This window comes from Meles meles, chromosome 1 (genome assembly GCF_922984935.1).
Source record: "Meles meles chromosome 1, mMelMel3.1 paternal haplotype, whole genome shotgun sequence".
Classification (NCBI taxonomy): Eukaryota; Metazoa; Chordata; class Mammalia; order Carnivora; family Mustelidae; genus Meles; species Meles meles.
The window spans coordinates 181215020-181237860 of NC_060066.1; the positions used below are offsets into that span (position 1 = coordinate 181215020).

A 22841-nucleotide genomic window follows, 5' to 3' on the forward strand; every position below is an offset into this window, starting at 1 on the left:
TTTATTTCTCTCACCTTAAAAAAAAACTTTAAACAGGGAAAAACATATTTTGACCCTAACATCCTCTATAGCTATACTCCCTCAAATTCTCTCTTTATCTTCTTTTTTTTTTAGAAAGAGAGAAAGAGCTTGTAGGGAGGGAGACAGAGAGAATCTTAAGCTGATTCCACGCCCAGTGTGGATCCTGATGCGGGTCTCATGACCCTGAGGTCAGGACCTGAGCCAAAATCAAGAGTCAGAGGCTTAACCAACTGAGTCATCCTGATGCGCCTCCCTCATGTTCTTCTTTTGGACTCAGAACACCTCCATAGCATTGCCTCCACTCACCATTTCTTATGCTTTTCCTTCTATTTTATCTTTTTTTTTTTTATTGCGGTAAAATATATATAACATAAATTTATCATTTTAACTATATTAAGTACATAGTTCAGTAGCATTAAGTACATTTGTGATGTTATGTGCAACCATCACATTATCTCTTTCCAGAACTTTTTCATCATCCCAAACAGAAACTTTGTACCTCATTGAATAATAACTCCCCATGTCCTTTTGCCCCCGGTCCCTATTAACTGTTCTGTTTTCTTTCTCTGTGAATTTTCCTTTTGTAGGTACCTCATATTAATGGAATCACATAGTATTTGTCCTCTGTCTGGCTTATTTCACTTAGTGTAAATTTCATCCACATTGTAGCATATATCAGAATTTCATTCCTTTTTATGACTGAATATTACCGTATTGTCTGTGTCTACCACATTATGTTTATCCATTCATCTGTTGGTAGACATCTGGGTTGTTTCCACCTTTTGGTTATTGTGAATAATGCTGCTATAAACATTAGTATACAAGTATCTGAGTTCCTGCACTCAAGTTATTTTGGGTATTTAACTGTTAGTGGAATTCCTGGGTTATATAGCAGTTCTGTGTTTAACTTTTTTTTAAAAAATATTTTATTTATTTACTTGAGAGAGACAGAAAGAGAGAGAGTGAGAGAGCATGAGAGGGGAGAAGGTCAGAGGGAGAAGCAGACTCCTTGAGGAGCTGGGAGCCCAAGGCGGAACTCAGTCCCAGGACTCTGGGATCATGACCTGAGCCAAAGGCAGTCGCTTAACCAACTGAGCCACCCAGGTGACCCTATGTTTAGCTTTTTAAAAGTTGTGATCAAATACACATAACATAAAATTTACTATCAACCATTTTTATGTGTATAGTTAAGTAGTCTTTTTTTTTTTTTTAAAGATTTTATTTATTTATTTGAAAGACAGAAATTACAAGTAGGCAGAGAGGCAGGCAGAGAGAGAGAGGAGGAAGCAGGCTCCCTGCCGAGCAGAGAGCCCGATGCGGGGCTCGATCCCAGAACCCTGGGATCATGACCTGAGCCTAAGGCAGAGGCTTTAACCCACTGAGCCACCCAGGCGCCCCTAGTTAAGTAGTCTTAAGTATATTCACACTGTTGTGCAACCAATCTCCAGAACTTTTTCTTTTTTTTTTTTTTAAGATTTTATTTATTTATTTGACAGAGAGAGATCACAAGTAGACAGAGAGGCAGGCAGAGAGAGAGAGGGAAGCAGGCTCGCTGCTGAGCAGAGAGCCCGATGCGGGACTCGATCCCAGGACCCTGAGATCATGACCTGAGCCGAAGGCAGCGGCTTAACCCACTGAGCCACCCAGGCGCCCCTTTTTTAAAAGATTTTTAAAAAAAATTTATTTGACAGAGATCACAAGTAGGCAGAGAGGCAGGCAGAGAGAGAGGAAGGGAAGCAGGCTCCCTGCTGAGCAGAGAGCCAGATGCGGGGCTCGATCCGAGGACCCTGAGATCATGACCTGAGCCAAAGGCAGAGGCACCGAGCCACCCAGGCGTCCCAGAACTTTTTCATCTTGTAAAACTGAAACTCTATACAAATCAAACAACTCTCTCCTTCCTTCCTTTGTCTCCCAGCTTCTGACAGCAACCATTCTACTTTCTGTTTCTGTGAGTTTGACTACTCTAGATACCTTATATAAGCAAAATCATACAGTATTTGTCTTTTTGTAACTCCCTAATTTCACTTAGCCTATTTTTAACTTTCAAAGAAACCAATATACTATTTTCCACAGCACCTACACCATTTTACATCCCCACCAGCAATGCATTAGAGTTCCAGTTTTCCATAGTTTCACCAACACTTGTTATTTTTCATTTTTTAAATGAAACCTAGTGGATGTGAAGTGATATCTCATTGTGGCTTTGATTTGCATTTCTCTAGTGATTAATGATGTTTAGTATCTTTTCTTGTGCTTATTGGCCTTTTATGTATCTTCTTTAGAGAAATGTCTATTGAAATCTTTTGCCCATTTTTTTTTAAAAAGAAATGTAATTCCATTATAGTTAATATAGTGTTATGTTAGTTTCAGGTATATCATAGTGATTCAGCAGTTCTGTACATTACTCAGTGCTCATGATGATAAGTACTCTTCATTCCCTTCACCTATTTCATTCATTCCCCAGCTGACCTCCCCTTTGGTAACTATCAGTTTGTCAGTTTGTTCTCTATAGTTAAGAGTCTGTTTTCTGGCTTGTCTTTTTTTTTTTTTTTTTCTGTTGGTTTGTTTTGTTTCTTAAGTTACACATATGAGTGAAATCATATGTATTTGTCTTTATCTAACTTATTTCATTTAGCATTATACCCTCTAGATCCATCTATGTTGTTGCACATGGCAAGATTTCATTCTCTTTAATGGCTGAATAATATTCTGTTGTAGATATATACCATATCTTCTTTATGCATCCACCTAATGATGGGCACTTAAGTTGCTTCCATATTTTGGCTATTGTTAATAATGCTTCAGTGAACATAGGAGTGCATATATCTTTTTGAATTAGTGTTTTTGTCTTCTTTGGGTGAATACCCAGTAACAGAATTACTGGATCATATGGTAATTCTATTTTCAATTTTTTGAGGAATCTCTATACTGTTTTCCACAGTGGCTATACCAGTTTGCATTCCCACCAACAGTGCATGAGGGTTCCTTTTTCTTCACATCTTCCCCAGTACTTGTTTCTTGTGTTTTGATTTTAGCCATTCTGATAGTTGTGAGGTGATATCTCACTGTGATTTTGATTTGCATTTCCCTGATGGTAAATGATGTTGAGCATGTTTTCATGTGTCTGTTGACCATTCCCTTACACATTAAAAAAAAAGATTTTATTTATTTATTTGAGAGAGAGAGAGAGAAAGCGCATAGTTGGTAGGCAGAGGAAGAAGTAGACTCCCCAGTGAGCAGGGAGCCTAACGCAGGACTTGATCCCAGGACTCTGGAATCATGACCTGAGCCGAATGCAGACACTTAACTGTCTGAGCCACTCAGGGGCCCCTGCCCATTTTTTTTTTTTTAAGATTTTTATTTATTTATCTGACAGAGCCAGCATAAGGAAGAAGGGCTGCAGAGGAAGAGGGAAAAACAGGGCCCCCACTGAGCAGGGATCCTGAAGCAGGGTTTGATCCCCAGGAGTCTGGGATCATGACCTGAGCTGAAGGCAGACTCTTCACCAACTGAGCCACCCAGGCACCACTCCTTTGCCCATTTTTGGATTGGGTTCTGTTTGTATGTATGTATATGATTTGAAAATATTTTCTCCTATAGGTTGTCTTAATTCTCTTGATAGTGTCCTTTGACGTATACAAGTTTTACATTCTTTTTTTAATTAATTAATTAAAAAAAAAGATTTTATTTATTTATTTGACAGAGAGAGAGAGATCACAAGCAGGCAGAGAGAGAGGGGGAAGCAGGCTCCCTGCCGAGCAGAGAGCTCAATGCAGGACCATATCCCAGGACCCTGAGATCATGACCTGAGCTGAAGGCAGAGGCTTAACTCACTGAGCCACCCAGGCGCCCCAAGTTTTAAATTCTGATTAAGTCCAGTTTATCTGTTTTTTTCTTGTATTGTCTGTGCTTTTGGTGTGATATCCAAGAAATCATTGCCAAATCCAGTATCATGAAGATTTTTCCCAACGTTTTTTTTTTTTTTTTAAAGATTTTATTTATTTATCTGGCAGAGAGAGATCACAAGTTGGCAGAGAGGCAGGCAGAGAGAGAGAGAGAGGGAAGCAGGCTCCCCGCTGAGCAGAGAGCCCGACACAGGACTCGATCCCAGGACCCTGAGATCATGACCTGAGCCGAAGGCAGCAGCTTAACCCACTGAGCCACCCAGGCGCCCCCAACGTTTTTTTCTAAGAATTTTATTTGCTTATTTTTAAGAGATTATTTATTTGTTTATTTGAGAGAGAGAGAATGAGTGAGAGACAAAGAGAACACAAACAGGGGGGGTGAAGGGCAGAAGGAGAGGGAGAAGCAGAGTCCCCACTGAGCAGGGAACCTAGAGCATGATTCCAGGATCATAACCCGAGCCGAAAGCAGAGGCTTAACTAACTCAGCCACCCAGGTGCCCCTTTTCTAAGAGTTTTATAGATTTAGTTCTTTACATTTAGGTCTTTGGTCCATTTAAGTTAAATTTTTTTCCAGTGCAAAAATGTGGTTGTATTAAAGCACGGGGATAGGACCCGTGGGCAAAAGGGCTGCTGCCCCATTTAAGTTAATTTTTGTATATGGTCTAATGTAAATGGTAAGTTTTTAAAAGATTGTATTTATTTACCTGAGAGAGAGAGAAAGCATGAGTCGGGGGGGTAGCAGAATGAGAGGGAGAGGGACAGGCAGTCTCCCAGCCGAGCGGGGCAGCGTGGTAGGGTGCTCAATTCCAGGACCCCAAGATCATGACCTGAGCTGAAGTTAATACTTAACTGACTGAGCCACCCAGGCACCCCAATGGTAATATGTTTTTAATTTCAAATTCCAGTTGTTCATTACTGATATATTCTGTGAACAAAGACAGTTTTTTTTTTTCTTATCTTATTGCATTAGCTGAGACTTCCAGTATGATGTTGAAAAGCAGTAGTGAGAAGGTATATCAGTACAATTTTCCTAATCTTAACCGGAAAGCTTTGAGTTTCTCACCATTAACCATGATGTCAGCTATAGGTTTTTTATAGATGTTCTTTATCAGGTTGAGGATCTTCCCTTCTATTCCTATTTGCTGAGAGGTATTTATTTATTTATTTATTTAAAGATTTTATTTATTTATTTGACAGACAGAGATCACAAGTAGGCAGAGAGGCAGGCAGAGAGAGAGGAAGGGAAGAAGGCTCCTGGCTGAGCAGAGAGCCCGATGCGGGGCTTGAACCCAGGACGCTGGGATCATGACCCGAGCCGAAGGCAGAGGCTCTAACCCACTCAGCCACACAGGCACCTCTTGCAGCTTTATTTAAATATCTTATTAGTTTAGTTCTCTACCATTATTCTTCCGTTTAAGAATTATTGTGGTGTTTCTTATTTTTTGTGAGTTTTAGCATCAGTTTGCTGGTTTCCAAAAGCATACTATTGTTATTTTTATTTTTTTTTTAATTTTTATTTTCATTTAAAAAAATGTTTTATTGTTTATTTGACACAGGGAGAGAGAGAGGGATAACAAGTGGGCAGAGAGGCAGGCAGAGAGAGATGAGGAAGCAGGCTCCCCGCTGAGCGGAGAGCTTGATCCCAGGACCCTGAGTTCATGACCTGAACCCAAGGCAGAGGCTTAACCCACTGAGCCACCCAAACGCCCCTGTTATTTTTTTTGAGATTAGAGTGAATTTATAGATTCAGGGAGAATTAATATCTTTATGTTATTGAATCTTTTTATATAAGTACATGGCATATCTTTATGATCTGTTCAAGTTTTTTGTGTTGCTTGGTAGACATTAAAAAATTTAAAAAATAATATGTATTTTAGACATTTCCTGTGATGTTTATTCTTAGTTTTTTCTCTTTTTTGCTGTAGTTGTTAATTGGAACTCTCCTTCCATTGTATCTTTGTTGTTTAACATACGAAGACTACTAATTTTTACATATTGATTTTTTTTTTAAGATTTTATTTATTTATTTGACAGAGAGAGAGAGATCACAAGTAGACAGAGAGGCAGGCAAAGAGAGAGAGGGAAGCAGGCTCCCCAACCGAGCAGAGAGCCCGATGCGGGGCTCGATCCCAGGATCCTGAGATCATGACCTGAGCTGAAGGCAGAGGCTTAACCCACTGAGTCACCCAGGCGCCCCTACATATTGATTTTTGAAGCTGCTAGCATACTGAATTTTTTTAATGTTTGTGATAGATTTTCAGTCCAAGCATATACTCATATCAGCTGTGAATGATGGTACATTTATTTATTTCTTATTTTTATACCTCATCTTTTTCTCAATGAACTGCAATGACTAATACTTCCTAAAATATTAAGTAATAGTTACATTTGTCATCTTTGGCTTGTTCCTGACTCTAATGGGAATGCTTGTAATGTTTCCTAATTAATATGATTTGGAGCCTGAAATAAATATTTTCTTTCTATTGGATCTTTAAAATCTTTTATTTTAAGATTTTTATTCATTTATTTGACAGAGAGAGATTACAAGCAGGCAGAGCAGCAGGCAGAGAGAGGTGGGAAGCAGTCTCCCTGATGAGCAGAGAGCCCATGTGGGGCTTGATCCCAGGACCCCGAGATCATGACCTGAGCTGAAGGCAGAGGATTAATCCACTGAGGCACCCAGGCACCCCACCACTTCTTTTTTAAATAAAGTTTTATTGTAATACATACACACCCATTTGTCAGTGTATGTTTTATGGTTGTCTTTGTGCGGTAATGACAGAGTTGAATAATTAGGACAGAGACCATATGGCCCTTAAAGTCTAAGGTATTTACTATCTGACTCTTTATAGAAAAAGTTTGCCAACCACTGGTTTGATAAATATAGTGCAGCTAGGATATGGTTAGTTTTTATCTTTGATTACAAAGTACAGATGACTACAGAGTTTTAAAGGTCATGTTAAATAAAAAGTGTATCAGTAGCAATAAAAGGAAATATTTGACTTTTGGTGTGGGAGATACACATTATATAAGTAACTTAAGGACTTTCAGTTGCCTTAGATAGCAAAAGAAAGACTGATTGACGGATGACTTCGCATTGAAGAATGTTGATTTATGTGGCTTGCTTGTATTCCTTTAACAGAATTCAGTTTTAGAGTTTAGAACCTTCTGTGGGGCACCTGGGTGGCTCAGTGGGTTAGGCCTCTGCCTTCGACTTGGGTCATGATCTCGGGGTCCTGGGATAGAGCCCTGTGTTGGGCTCTCTGCTCAGCAGGTGGCCTGCTTCCTCCTCCCCCTGCCTGCCTCTCTGTCTACTTGTGATCTCTCTCTCTATCTGTAAAATAAATAAATAAATCTTAAAAAAAAAAAAGGAATTTAGGACCTTCTGGTCATTCATCCTTAAAAATAGATCTTAGTTATGTTATCTGTTCAATAGATACTATTATTTATTTAGTTCTGAAGCCTGGCTTTAGATAAGTAACAAAGGCTATTGGGTTATATTTTATGAGGGATGAAAAACCATGACTAGCAAAGTCCTCATGATCTTTATTGTATACTGTGTGGGCCAGGAGCCCCATGAATTACAATTAGAATAGTTTGTTGTTTTCTTTCTTTTTTTTTTTTTTTTTAAGATTTTATTTATTTATTTGACAGACAGGGACCACAAGTAGGCAGAGGGAGGGGGAAGCAGTCTCCTCGCCGAGCAGGAACCTTGATGTGGGGCTCGATCCCAGGACCCCGAGACCACGACCTGAGCCGAAGGCAGAGGCTTAACCCACTGAGCCACCCAGGCGCCCCAGTTTGTTGTTTTCTTTACTAAAAATTATTTTTAAAAATTATCTCATCTTAAGAGTCTTATTTAGTTGTATAGCTATAGCTATAAAAAATAATCTGTTTGAGCAGTTGATTTGGAAGGAACTTGGGCTCTTTGGATTGTGACTGTCAGAGGTATGCACATTTCTTAAATTAACAAACCTGATAATTTCATTGGTTAAACTTGGGCTGTTTTTATGAATTTTAAGTCTCAGGACTGCAAAAAAAGGTTAAACTGTTTTTGGGTAACATGTATTTTAGGTTATAAATGAGACATTGTTCCACAGTTACCATGATAGAACTAGAAGGTTTTGTATATAAAGTTCCCTTTCAATATCTATATGATTTGATTATGAGGAGAGAAAAGAGAGAGAAGCTGGTACTTTTTGTATTCTGGGAAAGGTATGTGTAGAAGGAAATCTAAGTTCATTAGAAGTGAAGCTTAGTGGGTGCCTGGGTGCCTCAGTGGGTTAAGCCTCTGCCTTCAGCTCAGGTCATGATCTCAGGGTCCTGGGATCAAGCCCCGCATTGGGCTCTCTGCTCAGCGGGGAGCCTGCTTCCTCCTCTCTCTCTGCCTGCCTCTCTGCCTACTTGTGATCTCACTCTCTGTCATATAAATAAATGAAATCTTTGAAAAAAAAAAAAAGAAGTGAAGCTTAGTTTTTTTTCTCATACCATTATGTTTGAGAATATACATAAATACTTTTAAAATGCACATAAATGATTGGTTTTATAATAATTTCAGAAATGGATTTATTCAACCCCCCCCAACACAAAGAAACCTTCTCTTTTAGGTATATTCAGCTTCTGTATTTCACAAGAATGTGTTTGTTTTTTAAGGCTAATGATGAGTTTAGCTAATTTGCTGTTAGGAAATAATTAAGGCAGATGGAGTAGGGCAGTGTTTCTCAACTGGGGGCAGTTTTGCCCCTTATGTGGTATTTGACAGTGTCTGGAGTTATTTTTGGTTGTCACAATTAGGCAGGGGGTGCTACTGTTATCTAGTGGGTAGGGGCCAGGGTTGACAAAAAATATTATGTAATACACAGGACAGTGCTCTGCAACAAAGAATTATCTGGCCTTAAATGTCAGGAGTGCTGAGGTTATAAATCTGTGGCCTAAAAGTGTTAGAGAAGATGAAAGAATTCTTTAACCTCTATTCTGAATTCAGTGAGAATATACTTTTAGAAACAAAATAGGTTGGATTTGTATTTATAATAATTTGTGAGCTTCAATATTTACCTTTGGTTATTAAGTTTTACTTTTTTATTTAAAAAAAAACCCATGAAATACAGATTAGGATAAATTTCATTGTTTCTAGAAAAATGACTTAGAATATTTTGGATGTTACTGAAATCTATTTAGGAAAGGACTGAAACATATGTAAGTGGAGATGACATTAGTGCTTTTATGTTCATTTGTAAAGTAAGAGAGAAAAATGTAAAACCAAATGGCACAGGCGTCCCAGTCTGTCATCCTCTGGTCAGTGGAAAATTTGTCCAGCTCCATTATAGCAGTGATTGACAACCTGTTTAATGTTTCCAATTAAGAAGTGCTTCTGTTGGGGCACCTGGGTGGCTCAGTGGGTTAAAGTCTCTGCCTTCGGCTCAGGCCATGATCCCAGGGTCCTGGAATCGAGCCCCGCATCAGGCTTTCTGCTCAGCAGGGAGCCTGCTTCTTCCCCTCTCTGCCTGCCTCTCTGCCTGCTTGTGATCTCTCCCTCTGCCAAATAAATAAATAAAATCTTAAAAAAAAAAAAAAAAAGAAGTGCTTCTGTTGAGATACAGTAGAAGATTCTTACTTTCTTTATGTCCTTGTTTGGGAGTATGATTGGAAGGAGACTTTCTAGGAAGATGATTCTTCCAGTGTCTTGAGATAACTAACCTTTTATTACCCCATGATATAACTCCGTATTTTAGTATGTATTGTGAAACCTGTAAAACCTGGAATCCTGTTCCAGGAGAAAGTATCAATGTGGCTCTTTTTTTTCTTCTTAATAATAGCTTTACTGAGAAATAATTTACATACAATAAAATTTTCCTCTTAAAAATATACAATTCAAAAAAGTATATACAATTCAGGGGCACCTGGGTGGCTCATTGGGTTAAGCCTCTGCCTTTGGCTCCGGTCATGATCTCAGGGTCCTGGGATCGAGCCCCATATCGGGCTCTCTGCTCTGCGGGGAGCCTGCTTCCCCTACCCCCGCCTCTCTGCCTACTTGTGATCTCTGTCTGTCAAATAAATAAATAAAATCTTAAAAAATATATTATAAAAATATACAATTCAATGTTTTTTTAGTATAATTACAAGGTTGTGTATCCATTACCACTAATTAAATTATGATCTTAAAAAGAAAATTATGATCCTAAAAAGAAAACCTGTACTCATTATTAGTTATTTCCCATTTCTCTCTTCCCCCAGCTCTTGGCAACCACTATTATACTTTCTGTCTCTATGGAGTTGCCTATTCTGGACATTTCATGTAAATAGAATCATATAATATATAGCCTTTGTGACTGATTTCTTTTACTTAGCATACTGTTTTCAACATTGATCCATATTATGGTGTATATCAGCACTTCCTCCCTTTTTATGGCCCAGTAATATTCCAGTATATGGATTATACCACATTTGTCTTGTATCCTGTAACCTTGCCAAACTCTCTTATTATTATTTTTTAAGATTTATTTATTTATTTGTCAGAGAGAGAGAGAAGGGGGGAGAGAGAGAGCACAAACGGGGGAGTGGCAGGCAGAGGGGAGAAGCAGACTCTCCGGCTGAGCAAGGAGCCTGATGTGGAACTTGATCCTAGGACTGTGGGATCATGACCTGAACCGAAGGCAGTTGCTTAACCAACTGAGCCACCCAAGTGTCCCTATTTTTTAGAATTTCCTATATATAAAAGCATATCACCTGCTCATCATAAATCCTGACTGTATAAGATTTACCCATACCTGGCCCTTGCAGTCTGAGTTACATACCCATTGTCTTCACAGAAATCTCTGTTTCATTTATCATATTCTGTTGAAATTATCTGTTTAAAGTGTCTGTCACCCATGTAACTTTAAGCTCCATGAGGACAGGAACCGTGTCTTATTTATTTTTGTTTCTCTAGGATACAGTACTGTGCTCAGCATAGAGTAGGCGTCCATCCATCCATTAATTATATTGTAGTTCTTTTGTATGCTAGGCACTATGCTGAGTGCAGAGATATGGTAATGATTAAGACTTACTATTCTCACCCTTATAGAATTTATAATCTAATGGTAAATATTTGTATTAAATATTTACAAGGGCAAATGCAACGCAAAGGGAAGCATAGCATATTAGTTACCTATTACTGCATGGCAATATTACCATGAATGCAGCAGTTGAAAAGAACACGTATTTACTACATTTGTTTCTGTGGTTCAGGAGTCCAGGCATGACTCATAAAGCTGTAGTCAAGGTGTTGGCTTGGGCGGGGTTCCTGGCTGGCTCGGTTGGAAGAGTATGTGACTCTGATCTCAGGGTTACGAGTTCAGGTCCCATGCTGGATATAGAGATTACTTAAATAAATAAAAGGAAACTTAGAAAAATATAAAGGTGTCAGCTGGAGCTTGGGCTCAAGTGGGGTAGGATCTGCTCTGTGCTTGATGGCAGCATCCAAATCCTTGTGGTCTGTTGAATTGAGGGCTTCAGCTTGATATGCTTCATATGGCAGCTTGAGTCTTTGAAGCTAGAAGGTGAGGCTCCTAATGAGATGAGTTGCAATCTTTTTTTTTTTTTTTTGAGAGAGAGAGTGCACACCCCTGTGCGGGGAGGGCCAAAGGGAGAGAGAGAATTTTTAGAAAGATGTTATTTATTTATTTATTTATTTGAGGAGGGGCAGAAGGGGAGGTAGAGAGAATCTCTAGCAGACTTCACACTGAGCGCCAAGTGGATGTGGGGCTTGATCTCATAACCCAGAGACCATGACCTGAGCTGAAATCAAGAGTCTGACAGAGCCACCTCAATGTCTCTATGTGATTTCATTTTCATTTTCATTGCAGATGCCTTCTTATCATTATTGTATTTTTCATAGCATGATCGTCTGTTTCTTCCTTTGTGTCTCCTATATACCCTGTAGCTTTTATCAGAGCAGTGATTTTTATGACTTTTTTTTTTTAACATGTTTGCCTTTCTCTGTTAGGTCAAACCTCCCTTTGTTTTGCATCTTTGTGTCTTTAGTACTTAGTATAGACTCTGCCATGTAGAGGGTACTTGCTAAATATTTGTTGCATGAGGAAAAAACCTCATATATATGTTTAAGAATGTATAGAATTTGCTAATATGTTGTACCTCTGAAACTTATATAACATTGTATGTCAATTATATTTCAGTATAAAAAAAGAATTAAAAAAAGAGAGAATGCATTGAGAGGCAACATAAGAGAGAGAGAGACTCTGGAGCTAGACTGCCTCTGTTTTTTTTTGACTCTACCACTTACAAGCTTTCTGACCTTGGGCAAGTTACTTGACTTCTGTGCCTCAGTTTCCTCATCTGCAAAATGGAGATAATGATAGTACCTACCTTATAGGGTTGTTGAGAGATGTCATGAGCTAGTATATATAAAATACTAGAATAATGTCTAGCACATAATATATCCTGTATAAGGGCTAGTTATTATTATTTCTGTCACATATGCAGTTAAGATTTTGAGTTCTTTGTGCTAAGTACTGTGTTAAGAACTTGTATATATTATCTTTTTAAATTACCACAATAATCTTATAAGTAGTTATACTTCTATAAATGAGGAAACTACTTCTACTGTGGATCGATTAAGAAGCAGCAGCCATGGTTCAGTGCTACCCTGTGAACTTGGGCCTCAGCAAGGGCCACAAGGTGACTAAGAAGATGAGCAGGCCAAGACACAGCCGCCCCTGTGGGCACCTCCCTAAGCACACCAAGTTCCTGCAGGACATGATTCAAGAGGTGTGTGGCTTCACCTCATATGAGTGTTGTGGCATGGAGCTTCTCAGGGTCTCCAAGGACAAGCGTGTCCTCTAGTTCATCAAGAAAAGAGTGCCAAGAGGAAGAGAGGGGAGCTGAGCAATCTACTGGGAGCCGTGAGGAAAGTAGCAGCCAAAAAAGATTGAACCCCACCCCTAGAGGGGTAATAGAGCTTTTGGAACTTGAAAAACAAAGAAAGGAAAGAAGAAGGAAAGAAACTGAGGTCCAAAAATATTTAGTGTTTTACCAATAAGGTAAATGGTACAGCTAGGATATGAATTATTAGCTGTGTAGTTGATGAATGGAATATTATACCTACTTTTGATAATCTTAGAAAAATTTTAAAGATTATTATTATTTTTTAAGATATTGTTTAAAATTTTATTTATTTTAGAGAGAGAGAGTTAGCAGGGGAGAGGCAGAGAAAGAGGGAGAAAATCTCAAGCAGATTCCCTGTTGAGCACAGAGCCCTACAGAGGACTCAATCCCGTGATCCTGAGATCGTGACCCCAGCCAAAACCAAGATTGGGACACTCAACTGACTGAGGCACCCCAGTGCCTGAAAGATTATTTTTATGAATTTTTACATATTTATACAAATTTATACTATTTCTAGAATACAGTTATGTGTATATGTATGTGTATATGTGTGTGTGTATATACACACACACACACAATCACACACACTATATTATAGAGTTCAACCTGATTCAGTTTGTGTTTTAAGTATATAACTAGTTATGTAAGATAGAGGCTTAAGTTCCTACTTTCTCCTCTATTATATATTTCCTAAATTGATAGCACCATGTCTGGAAGTGCTAAGCTATAAAAAACAGTAAACTTATAAACTAAAAGAGCCAGATATCTGCCATCTGCTTGGGTACTGAAAAATTGATTTATTCACATTCATGGTTATACATTTATTATTTAGTGCACATGGAGTTGTCATGCAAACTCTATATCTGTAGCAGTATTAACAGTTGTGTTACAAAGAAAGTAAAAGGTAACTATAGGAAACAAACTGAGTGTTGCTGGAGGGGAGGTGGATGTGGAGCAATGGGGTAACTGGGTAATAATGGGCATTAAGGAGGGCTCTTAATGTAACGAGCACTGGGTGTTATGTGCAATTGATGAATCATTAAACTCTACCTCTGAAACTAATAATACACTGTATGCTAGTTAATTGATTTTTTAAAAAAGATTTTATCTATTTATTAGAGAGAGAGAGCATGTGCACAAGTAGGGGGAGGAGCAGGGGGAAAGAGAGAAGCAGACTCCTTGATGCACAGGGAGTCCAGTGTGGGGTTGGATCCCAGGACTCCGGGGTCATGACCCGAGCCAAAGGCAGATGCTTAATTGACTGAACCACCCAGGCACCCCTAGTTAATTGATTTAAAAAAATTATTTATTTATTTGACAGATAGGGATTACAAGTAGGCAGAGGCAGGCAGAGAGAGAGAGGAAGGGAAGCAGCCTCCCTGCTGAGCAGAGAGCCCAATGCGGGGCTCAATCCCAGGACCCCGAGATCATGACCTGAGCCGAAGGCAGAGGCTTAACCCACCGAGCCACCCAGGAGCCCCTAGTTAATTGATTTTAAATAATAATAAAAAAGTACTAAGGGGAATATTTTAGTATGTGAGTGTTATTTTGTTGTAATATATTTAATTTTTGTGCTTGGTACTCTGGTAGTTCTGTCTCCTTTATCTGAGAAAGAAGATACTGGGTCTTAAAATGCTGGTGTTGCTTCAGCGGTCTTATTGCCCTAACTGCCTATAATTTTTTAGCTTCTCAAACTACAACTTGTGACATTTGCAAGACAGTGAATCATTTTTCTTTTAAATGTGATCATTGTCGCAGCCTGAATCTGCAAATACTCCAGAATTTATTTTTCTAATTCTCTATTTTCTTATTCGTGGTTGTGTTTGTGCTATTCTATCTACCTCTCTGTGACCTCACTGTAAAAAGTGTTTTCATCAACACTGCGTATGATCCTGTTCTAAAAAGATGTAATGACTGGGGGCACCTGGGTGGCTCAGTGGATTAAGCCTCTGCCTTCAGCTCAGGTCATGGTCTTGGGGTCCTGGGATCGAGCCCCATATCAGGTTCTCTGCTCAGCGGGGAGCCTGCTTCCCGGCCCCCCTCTCTGCCTGCCTCTCTGCCTACTTGTGATCTCTGTCTGTCAAATAAATAAAATCTTTAAAAAAAAAGATGTAATGACTGTATGTTTTAATAGTCACTGTATCAGAGAAGAGTTAGATATATAGTCTTGGAGGTATGTAAGGCAGCTTTTGCAAAATGACTGGAGCCAGACGGTGAGGATGATGTGAGGTAGCGCGTGTTCTACCTGAGAGTGAAGGTTAGGAGAAAGCCCATTAGGCAAATCTGAAGTACCAGCTTTTAGTGTTACTGCTCTGACTGAGATGTCAGTTTATACCAAGGCTATTTTGAGGAACAAAGTAATGAGTTCTGGGAGTGAGCTGAACTACCCCTAACTCTAAAACACCAATGAGCAAGATGTGTGTTTATGTGCGTGTCTGGCTGTCCATATTTGTCTCCTCATATCAGACCAGTCATTTCAGAATTAAATTGCTCCACAGAGTCAAAAAATTAAGGGAAACTTCAATATCAAGAATAAGATTGGGAGCGTCTGTGTGGCTCAGTGGGTTAAGCCTCTGCCTTCAGCTCAAGTTATGATCTCAGGGTCATGGGATCGAGCCCCACATCAGGCTTTCTGCTCAGCAGGGAGCCTGTTTCCCCTTCCTTTCTCTGCCTGCTGCTCTGCCTACTTGGGATCCCTTTCTCTCTGACAAATAAATAAAATCTTTAAAAAAAAAAAAAGATTGGGGGGGCACCTGGGTGGCTCAGTCAGTTAAGTGTCTGCTTTCGGCTCAGGTCATAATCCTGAGGTCCTGGGATAGAGTCCTGCATCAGGCTGCCTGCTCAGCGAAGAGTCTTTGTCTCCCCTGCCTCTCCCCCTGCTCATGCTTGCTCTCTCTCTCTCTTTCTCTCTCAAAAATAAATAAATAAATAAATCTTTTTATTTTTATCTTTATTTTTATTCATTTATTTTTAAAGATTTTATTTATTTATTTGACAGACGGAGATCGCAAGTAGGCAGAGAGGCAGGTAGAGAGAGAGGAGGAAGCAGGCTCCCTACTGAGCAGAGAGCCTGATGTGGGGCTCCATCCCAGGACCCTGGGATCATGACCTGAGCTGAAGGCAGAGGCTTTAACCCACTGAGCCACCCAGGTGCTCCAATACGTCTTTTTAAAAAGGAATAAAATTGAGATGCCTGGGTGGCTCAGTCAGTTAAGTGTCCAACTCTTGATTTCAGCTCAGGTCTTGATCTCAGGGTCATGAGTGTAAGCCCCATGTTGGGCTACTAAAAAAAAAAATGAGATCAAGGAAAATCAAATATAGAGAAAACACTTCTTTGTACAGTATTACTCTGGCATGAAAGCAGTGTTATACAGGAATTGAGCACGTTTTTAACCATCAAGATGTTTTCAGTGTCAGAAATAATCAAGGAAAGAGTATGGATAGAGACACTAAAGCAGCAAGGCTTGAACCTTAACTACCTTTGTTTGTGGAGGGCGTGAAGAAGGAAAAGAGACAAGTAGCAGTCAGAGATAGGTTCCTAAAGATTAGGGAATGTGACAGATCTACTAAACATAAATTCCAAGGGGCGGACACCGTATTACAGAGATGTATAAAAGAGAGTATAAAGAGGAAAACAGACTTCCTCCCCACCCTCCACCACCCTTTTTGAAGGAGTTTAGCATGGAAAAGTATGGGAGAAAGAGGATGATAGCAGTCCAGTGCTGCTTTGGGCTTTGCACCTTGATAATGGTCTTTGTTGCATATCCTTATTGTCTGTCAAAACTACTTCTTTCTCAATTTCCTATTGTTTTCCTTGTTGCATTTATCTGGTTCTGCAACCTCTTTGAGGTACAGGGGATTTCAGAGAGGGAGCTCTTCTGGGGAGGTTCACTGTTTGGTGTGTGTGTGTGGAAATGATGGTGTTTTACAGGAGACACTATATTTCTATATTTCTATAATATGTATACCGAAGGTTCACATACAGCAACCTTTGGCCATGTCCAGTACATTTAATATTTCCTCTAGAGCTTGTGTGGAAAGTTGGTCTAATTAGTAATGAATTTTGTAGATGTCTCAGTGGGCTGGTGACATCAAGTAATAATTTATCAGGTAGCAAATTTTACTGTGTTCATATTGCTGCACAGAATACCTGCTAAGATCCTTCACCTTAATTAATAATTCAGTTGGGAAAACAAAAACTAGAAGCACACAAGTTGCATGTACAACTTCTATTCACTCATCTCATAGAAGTATTTCTGTAAACATATATGAAAGCATGTGAAAGATACTACAAAAAGTTGATTCTAGGGTGTATCATTTTGCAGCAAGGAAAGTGAGAGGGTTGGTTGCTTTCTTTTTGTGATCACATAGCACTCTGCTGGTATTTCTGTTTCAGCATGTGATAAACATTGTAGTCATTTGTTATCTTAGTCATTCATTTATTTACTCAGCACCTATTTAATGCTCATTAGGTATATGACATTGAGCTAGGTGCTAGGGATAGAGGAATAAAATCCTGCCCTAAAAGAGCTCTTTGCTTAGGGTAGAAGACAGGAAATATATTTAAAACACAGTATTTGCTAAAATGAGCTTTAGCAAGAGCCTGAAATTGCTTAAGACATATTTGCTAATTGTGTGAAAGTATGCATAGGGTACCAAGGGTTTTAATACTGGGCACCAGTATAAACGTTTGAAGGGTTAGAGTCTTCCTAGAGGAGGTCACCCTTGACTTTTCCTGAAGAAGAAAATATAGCTTATCTGGTGCACAAGTAAGGGAAAGGACATTTCAAGCAGTAGGAAAAGCATGTGTGGAGGCACATAGGGATATTCTAGGAATGGTGAGAAATTTGCTTTGGTTCAAGCCTGCTGGATGCATGTAGAGGAATGACAAGACTCTGATGAGTCTAGAGGGATAGGCAGGGGCCAGAAAATAATTTTTTAAAAAAATCCAGAATCACTGAAGATATGTTTCTTTTCTTTCTTTCTTTTTATTTTTAAAAGATATGTTTCCTTATTAGTTTTTTTTAAATTCCCAAATCAGCTTTTGGTTTGTTGAAATTCTCAGTTATTTCTTTGTTTTCTATTTCATTAATTTTTGCCTTTATCTTTATTATTATACTTTCTTTTTTCTGGCATTTTTTGGTTGAACTCATTTATTTTGAATCTTTTGCAAATCAGTTAGGATTGTCTTTGGCAGTATATTACCGAAACCTGAACACATTGGCTTATTCAAATAAGGGATTAATTTTTCTCAAGCAGTCTTGAGAAATGTTTATGTTGGGCACCTGCTTAAGAAAGTCATCAACAAATCAGACTTTTCTGGCTTCCTCTGTGTTTAGTGGAGGACTTCTGGCCTTTGGTTACAAAGTAACTGCTCCTGATAGAAGCACTGCATCTTTACTCCAGGCTAAAAAAAAGGATAGAGGACAATTTCATCAGGAAAACAGTAGCATTTCCAGAATCCCTACCTAGCAATTCCTACTCATATCTCTTTACTTAGTAGTATGTTACCTGGCTACTCTAGCTGCAAGGAAGACTGCCAGATTGGATGTTTTAATTAACTAAGCACACTGCCACCTATTTGGGTCCTGTTAGTTAAGAAAAGGGGGAAAAGAGACGTTGAGTAAACAGTATTTTCTGCTGTGCTTGTTTTTAGTTATCTTTTTATTGTTCACTTCTAATTTTATTTCATAGTGGTTTGGAAATGTGGTTTTGGAACCACATTCTTTTTTTTTTAAGTTTTTATTTTAATTTTTTAAAAGATTTTATTTATTCATTTGAGACAGAGAGATACAGAGAGAGAGAGACATGCACATGGGGAGAGGGAACAGCAGAGGCAGAGGGAGAAGCAGACTCCCCGCTGAGCAGGGAGCCTAAAGTGGGGCTTGATCCCAGGACGCTGGGGTCATGATCTGAGCTGAAGGTAGATCCTTAACCGTCTGAACCATGAGCCACCCAGGCGCCCCTTTTTAAAGTTTCTTTTTAAAATATTTATTTATTTACTTATTTATTTAGAGAGCATGGGGGGTGCCTGGGTGGCTCGGGTCATGATTCCAGGGTCCTGGGATCTAGCCCTGCATTGGGCTTCTTGCTCAGTGGGAAGCCTGCTTCTCCCCAGCCTGCCATTCCCCCTGCTTGTGCTTGCTCTTTGTCTCTCTCTCTGTCTCCTTTGCTCTCTCTGCGTGAAATAAATAAACAAAATCTTAAAAAGTGAGAGAGAGAGAAAGAGAGAGAGAGCATGAGTGGGAGAGGGAGAAAGAAATCCAAGCCAACTCTGCACCATGCACAAGAGCCTGATGCAGGGCTGGATTCCATGACCCTGAGATCAGACCTGAGCCAAAATCAAGAGCTGTATATTCAACCACCTGAGCCACTCAGGTGCCCCAGAACTACATTCTTTGAAATTTTTTGAGAATTCCTTTATGATGTAGCATCCATGCATTTTGGTAAATATTTTCATATGGACTTGAAAATAAATAAATAAAGGCTACTTTTATTGGGACAAGATTAGATCAAGCATGTCAATTTTGTTATTAAAAGGTACCATATCCATACTCATTTCTTCTCTTCTAGAACTTTCAGTTTCTTTTTCTTTCTTTCTTTTTTTTTTTTTTTAAAGATTTTACTTATTTGACAGACAGAGATCACAAGTAGGCAGAGAGGCAGGCAGAGAGAGGGGGAAGTAGGCTCCCCGCTGAACAAAGAGCCCCAGGACCCTGGGATCATGACCTGAGCTGAAGACAGAGGCTTTAAACTCATTGAGCCACCCAGGTTCCCCTAGAACTTTCAGTTTCTGAGAAGTATGTTAAAATATCCTATGAAGACTGTGGCTTTGTCTAATTTGCCTGTATTTTGTCAGTTTTTGTTTTAGACATTACAGTTCTGTGTTGTTAGGTACATACAAGATCAAGATTATTATTTCTTGGCAGAATAATTGTTAGGTAGTGTGCATGCAATGCTTTTTCCTTAGATTAGTTCTCAAGCCTTTCAGGCCCAATGTATACATTATTTGGGTTCAAATTCTGGCTCTGTCATTTACTAGATGTATGATCTTGAGAAAGTCCTTTAATCTCTTTGTGCCCAGTTTCCATATCTGTAAAATGGGGGAACATTAATAATACCTACTTCCCAGAATTATTTTGAGGACTAAATGTTTGTGTGTGTGTATATGTGTGTATGGCAGAACCTACTATATAACAAGTACTATGAATAATAGTTATAGTATTGCTATTATAATAATTTTTATTATAACAATATTTTAATGAAGTTCCCTGAAGTGAAATTGATAGGCGATTAAGTTACTGTCATTCATAATTATAAAGCATCAACATGATACCCCATGTCTATGATAAGGAGTAAAAGAAAACTAAGGTAGTAGAAATATAGATTTCAATATGCAAAATTATTGTAGAAAACTTGATGAGGTAGTCAGATGCTTTTACCCTCTTATAAATGAATAGTTTGAAGAGATGGCAATCAGAAGCCACTCCATGCAAGAAGAAAAATTAAAGAGGAGAGATGCTGGTGGATATCAGAAGAAAAGTATAATAACAGACCAAACAAAACAAAACAGACTAGACTTATTTGTATGTAATAAAGGGAAGAGGGAAGTGACCGCAAGTGAAATAGAGATAGCTTGCCAAGACAAATTATAGATTGATGAAGGAGAGAAAAGGAGTGTGATATATCTTTGCTAACTTTATCAGTGTTTCTTTGTAAAATGTTTAATCTTGACTGTTTCTTTGGGGGGAAAAGTTGGTAGAGTACGCACATTAATGACTTTATTTGTGGGCAAGGCTAAAATATGCTTTTTATTTGTAGTTTACACACACACACACACACACATATTCTTTTTTTTTTTTTTTTAAAGAGAGAGAGAGGAAGAGAGACAGAAGTGGGGTGGGGCAGAGGCAAAGGGGTAGAGAGAATCTTAAGCAGGCTCCAGGCCTAGAGCAGAGCCGTATGTGAGGTTTGATCTCACAATCCTGAGATCATGATCTGAGCCAAAATCAAGAGACAGATACTTAACTGACTGAACCACCCAGGCACCCCTGATTAATATTTTAAAATAAAGTCTAGGGGTGCCTGGGTGGCTCAGTAGTTAAGTGTTTGCCTTTGGCTCAGGTCATGATTACCCCCCAACCCCTGAATCTGGCTCCTTCCTCTGTGGGAAGCCTGCTTCTCCCTCTCCTACTCCCCCTGCTTGTGTTCCCTCTGTCAAATAAATGTGTCTCTCTCTCTGTCAAATAAATAAAATCTTTAAAATAAAATAAGATAAAGGCTAAACAAAATCACTATGAATATAAAAATTACAAATGGCTTCTGATACAGATATGTTGTATTGGAATTCAAATACCAGGAGCAGCATTGCCATTGGTGGTCTGATTTTTTTTTTTTTAAGATTTTATTTAGTTATCTGACAGACAGAGATCACAAGTAGAGAGAGAGAGAGGAAGCAGCCTCCCTGTTGAGCAAAAAGCCCGATACAGGGCTCGATCCCAGGACCCTAAGATCATGACCTGAGCCGAAGGTAGAAGTTCAACCCACTGAGCCACCCAGGTGCCCCTGATTTTCTGAAAAATCTTTTTGTTTTGTTGACCAAGACTTTTTTTTTTTTTTTTTTAAATAGGGGGTAGGGTCAGAGGGAGAGGGAGAAAGAGAATCTTAAGCAGGCTCCACATACGGTGAGATCATGACCTGAGATGAAATCAAGAGTCAGACACTTAGCTGATTGAGCCACCCAGGTGCCCCCCCTTTTTTTAATGTTCACCAATTCTTTTTTTTTTTTTAAGGTTTTTATTTATTTATTTGACACAGAGAGAGCACAAGTAGGCAGAGAGGCAGGCAGAGGGAGAGGGAGAAGCAGGCTCTCTGCTGAGCAGGGAGCCTGATGCGGGACTTGATTCCAGGACCCTGGGATCATCACCTTAGCTAAGGCAGCTGCTTAACTAACTGAGCCATCCAGGTGGCCAGTGTTGACCAATTCTTAATTATGTTCTGAAAGTAGCAAAAATGTGATTTTTCCTCAATTTATAAGGTAGTTATATTTCTAGAAAATTCAGCTTATATTAAAATGGTGCAAGGTGGCTTTGTTTTTATGTAAAATAGAGTTAGAATCCAAGCTCAGGCAATAATAAATATGTTCTTCACTTATGTGAATGTCTTGCAAGACATTTGAATTTCATACAGCACATAGAACAATGCTTCCCTGTGTAGTACTGTCCTCTACCTTGCAGGATGTCTAGCATTTCTGGCCAGCAAAACTCCCTGCCTCTAGTCATTGTTATAACAAACAAACTTAACCTAAAACTTTCAGAAACACTCCAGAGTGACTTGGTATAATCTCTATTGGAAATTATTGCTTTAAACCCTATTTGTTAGGGTGCCTGGGTGACTCAATTGGTTAAGTGTTTGACTCTTGATTTTGGTTCAGGTCGTGATCTCAGGGTTGCAGAATCAAGCCCCAAGTTGGGCTCTGTGCTCAGTGGGGGGGTTGACTGGAGAGTCTCTCTCTTTCTCTGCCCCTCCCTGGCCCCCCTCCCCCACTCTGTCTCTCTCTCTCTCTCAAATAATAAATAAATCTTTAAAAAAATAAGCCCTATTTTTCTAATATTTATGTTGCTATACCAGCTTATTGTATACTTAATAAGTATACTCACTGTGACTTCTTGACTGGAAATCCTAAGCAATTCATTTAATAGTTAACTTTTTTTTAAAAGATTTTATTTATATATTTGACAGAGAGAGACACAGTGGGAGAGGGGAGTGGGTGGGGGAGAAGCAGGCTTACCATTGAGCAGGGAGCCCAATGTAGGGCTTGATCCCAGGACCCTGGGATCGTGACCTGAGCCAAAGGCAGACAATTAATGGCTGAGCCACCCAGGCACCCCTATCTATATGTATTTTTTTAAGATTTTATTTTATTTTATTTTATTTTTTATTTTATTTATTTTTTTTAAAGATTTATTTATTTGACAGATAGAGATTACAAGTAGGCAAGTAGGCAGAAAGGCAGGCAGAGAGAGAGAGAGG

The 22841-nt window shown here is 39.1% G+C and overlaps 2 protein-coding genes across 3 annotated transcripts in view; both read left to right on the plus strand.

Annotated features, from left to right (window-relative positions):
* TESK2 (testis associated actin remodelling kinase 2) overlaps positions 1–22841 on the plus strand; it is a 133850-nt gene that overhangs the window by 35525 nt on the left and 75484 nt on the right. The gene's annotated exons all lie outside the window — the stretch shown is intronic.
* On the plus strand, positions 12555–12856 carry LOC123944737 (60S ribosomal protein L36-like). Its single transcript, XM_046010072.1, is given in 2 exon segments — positions 12555–12780; positions 12783–12856. Coding segments are annotated over 2 exon segments (300 nt in total).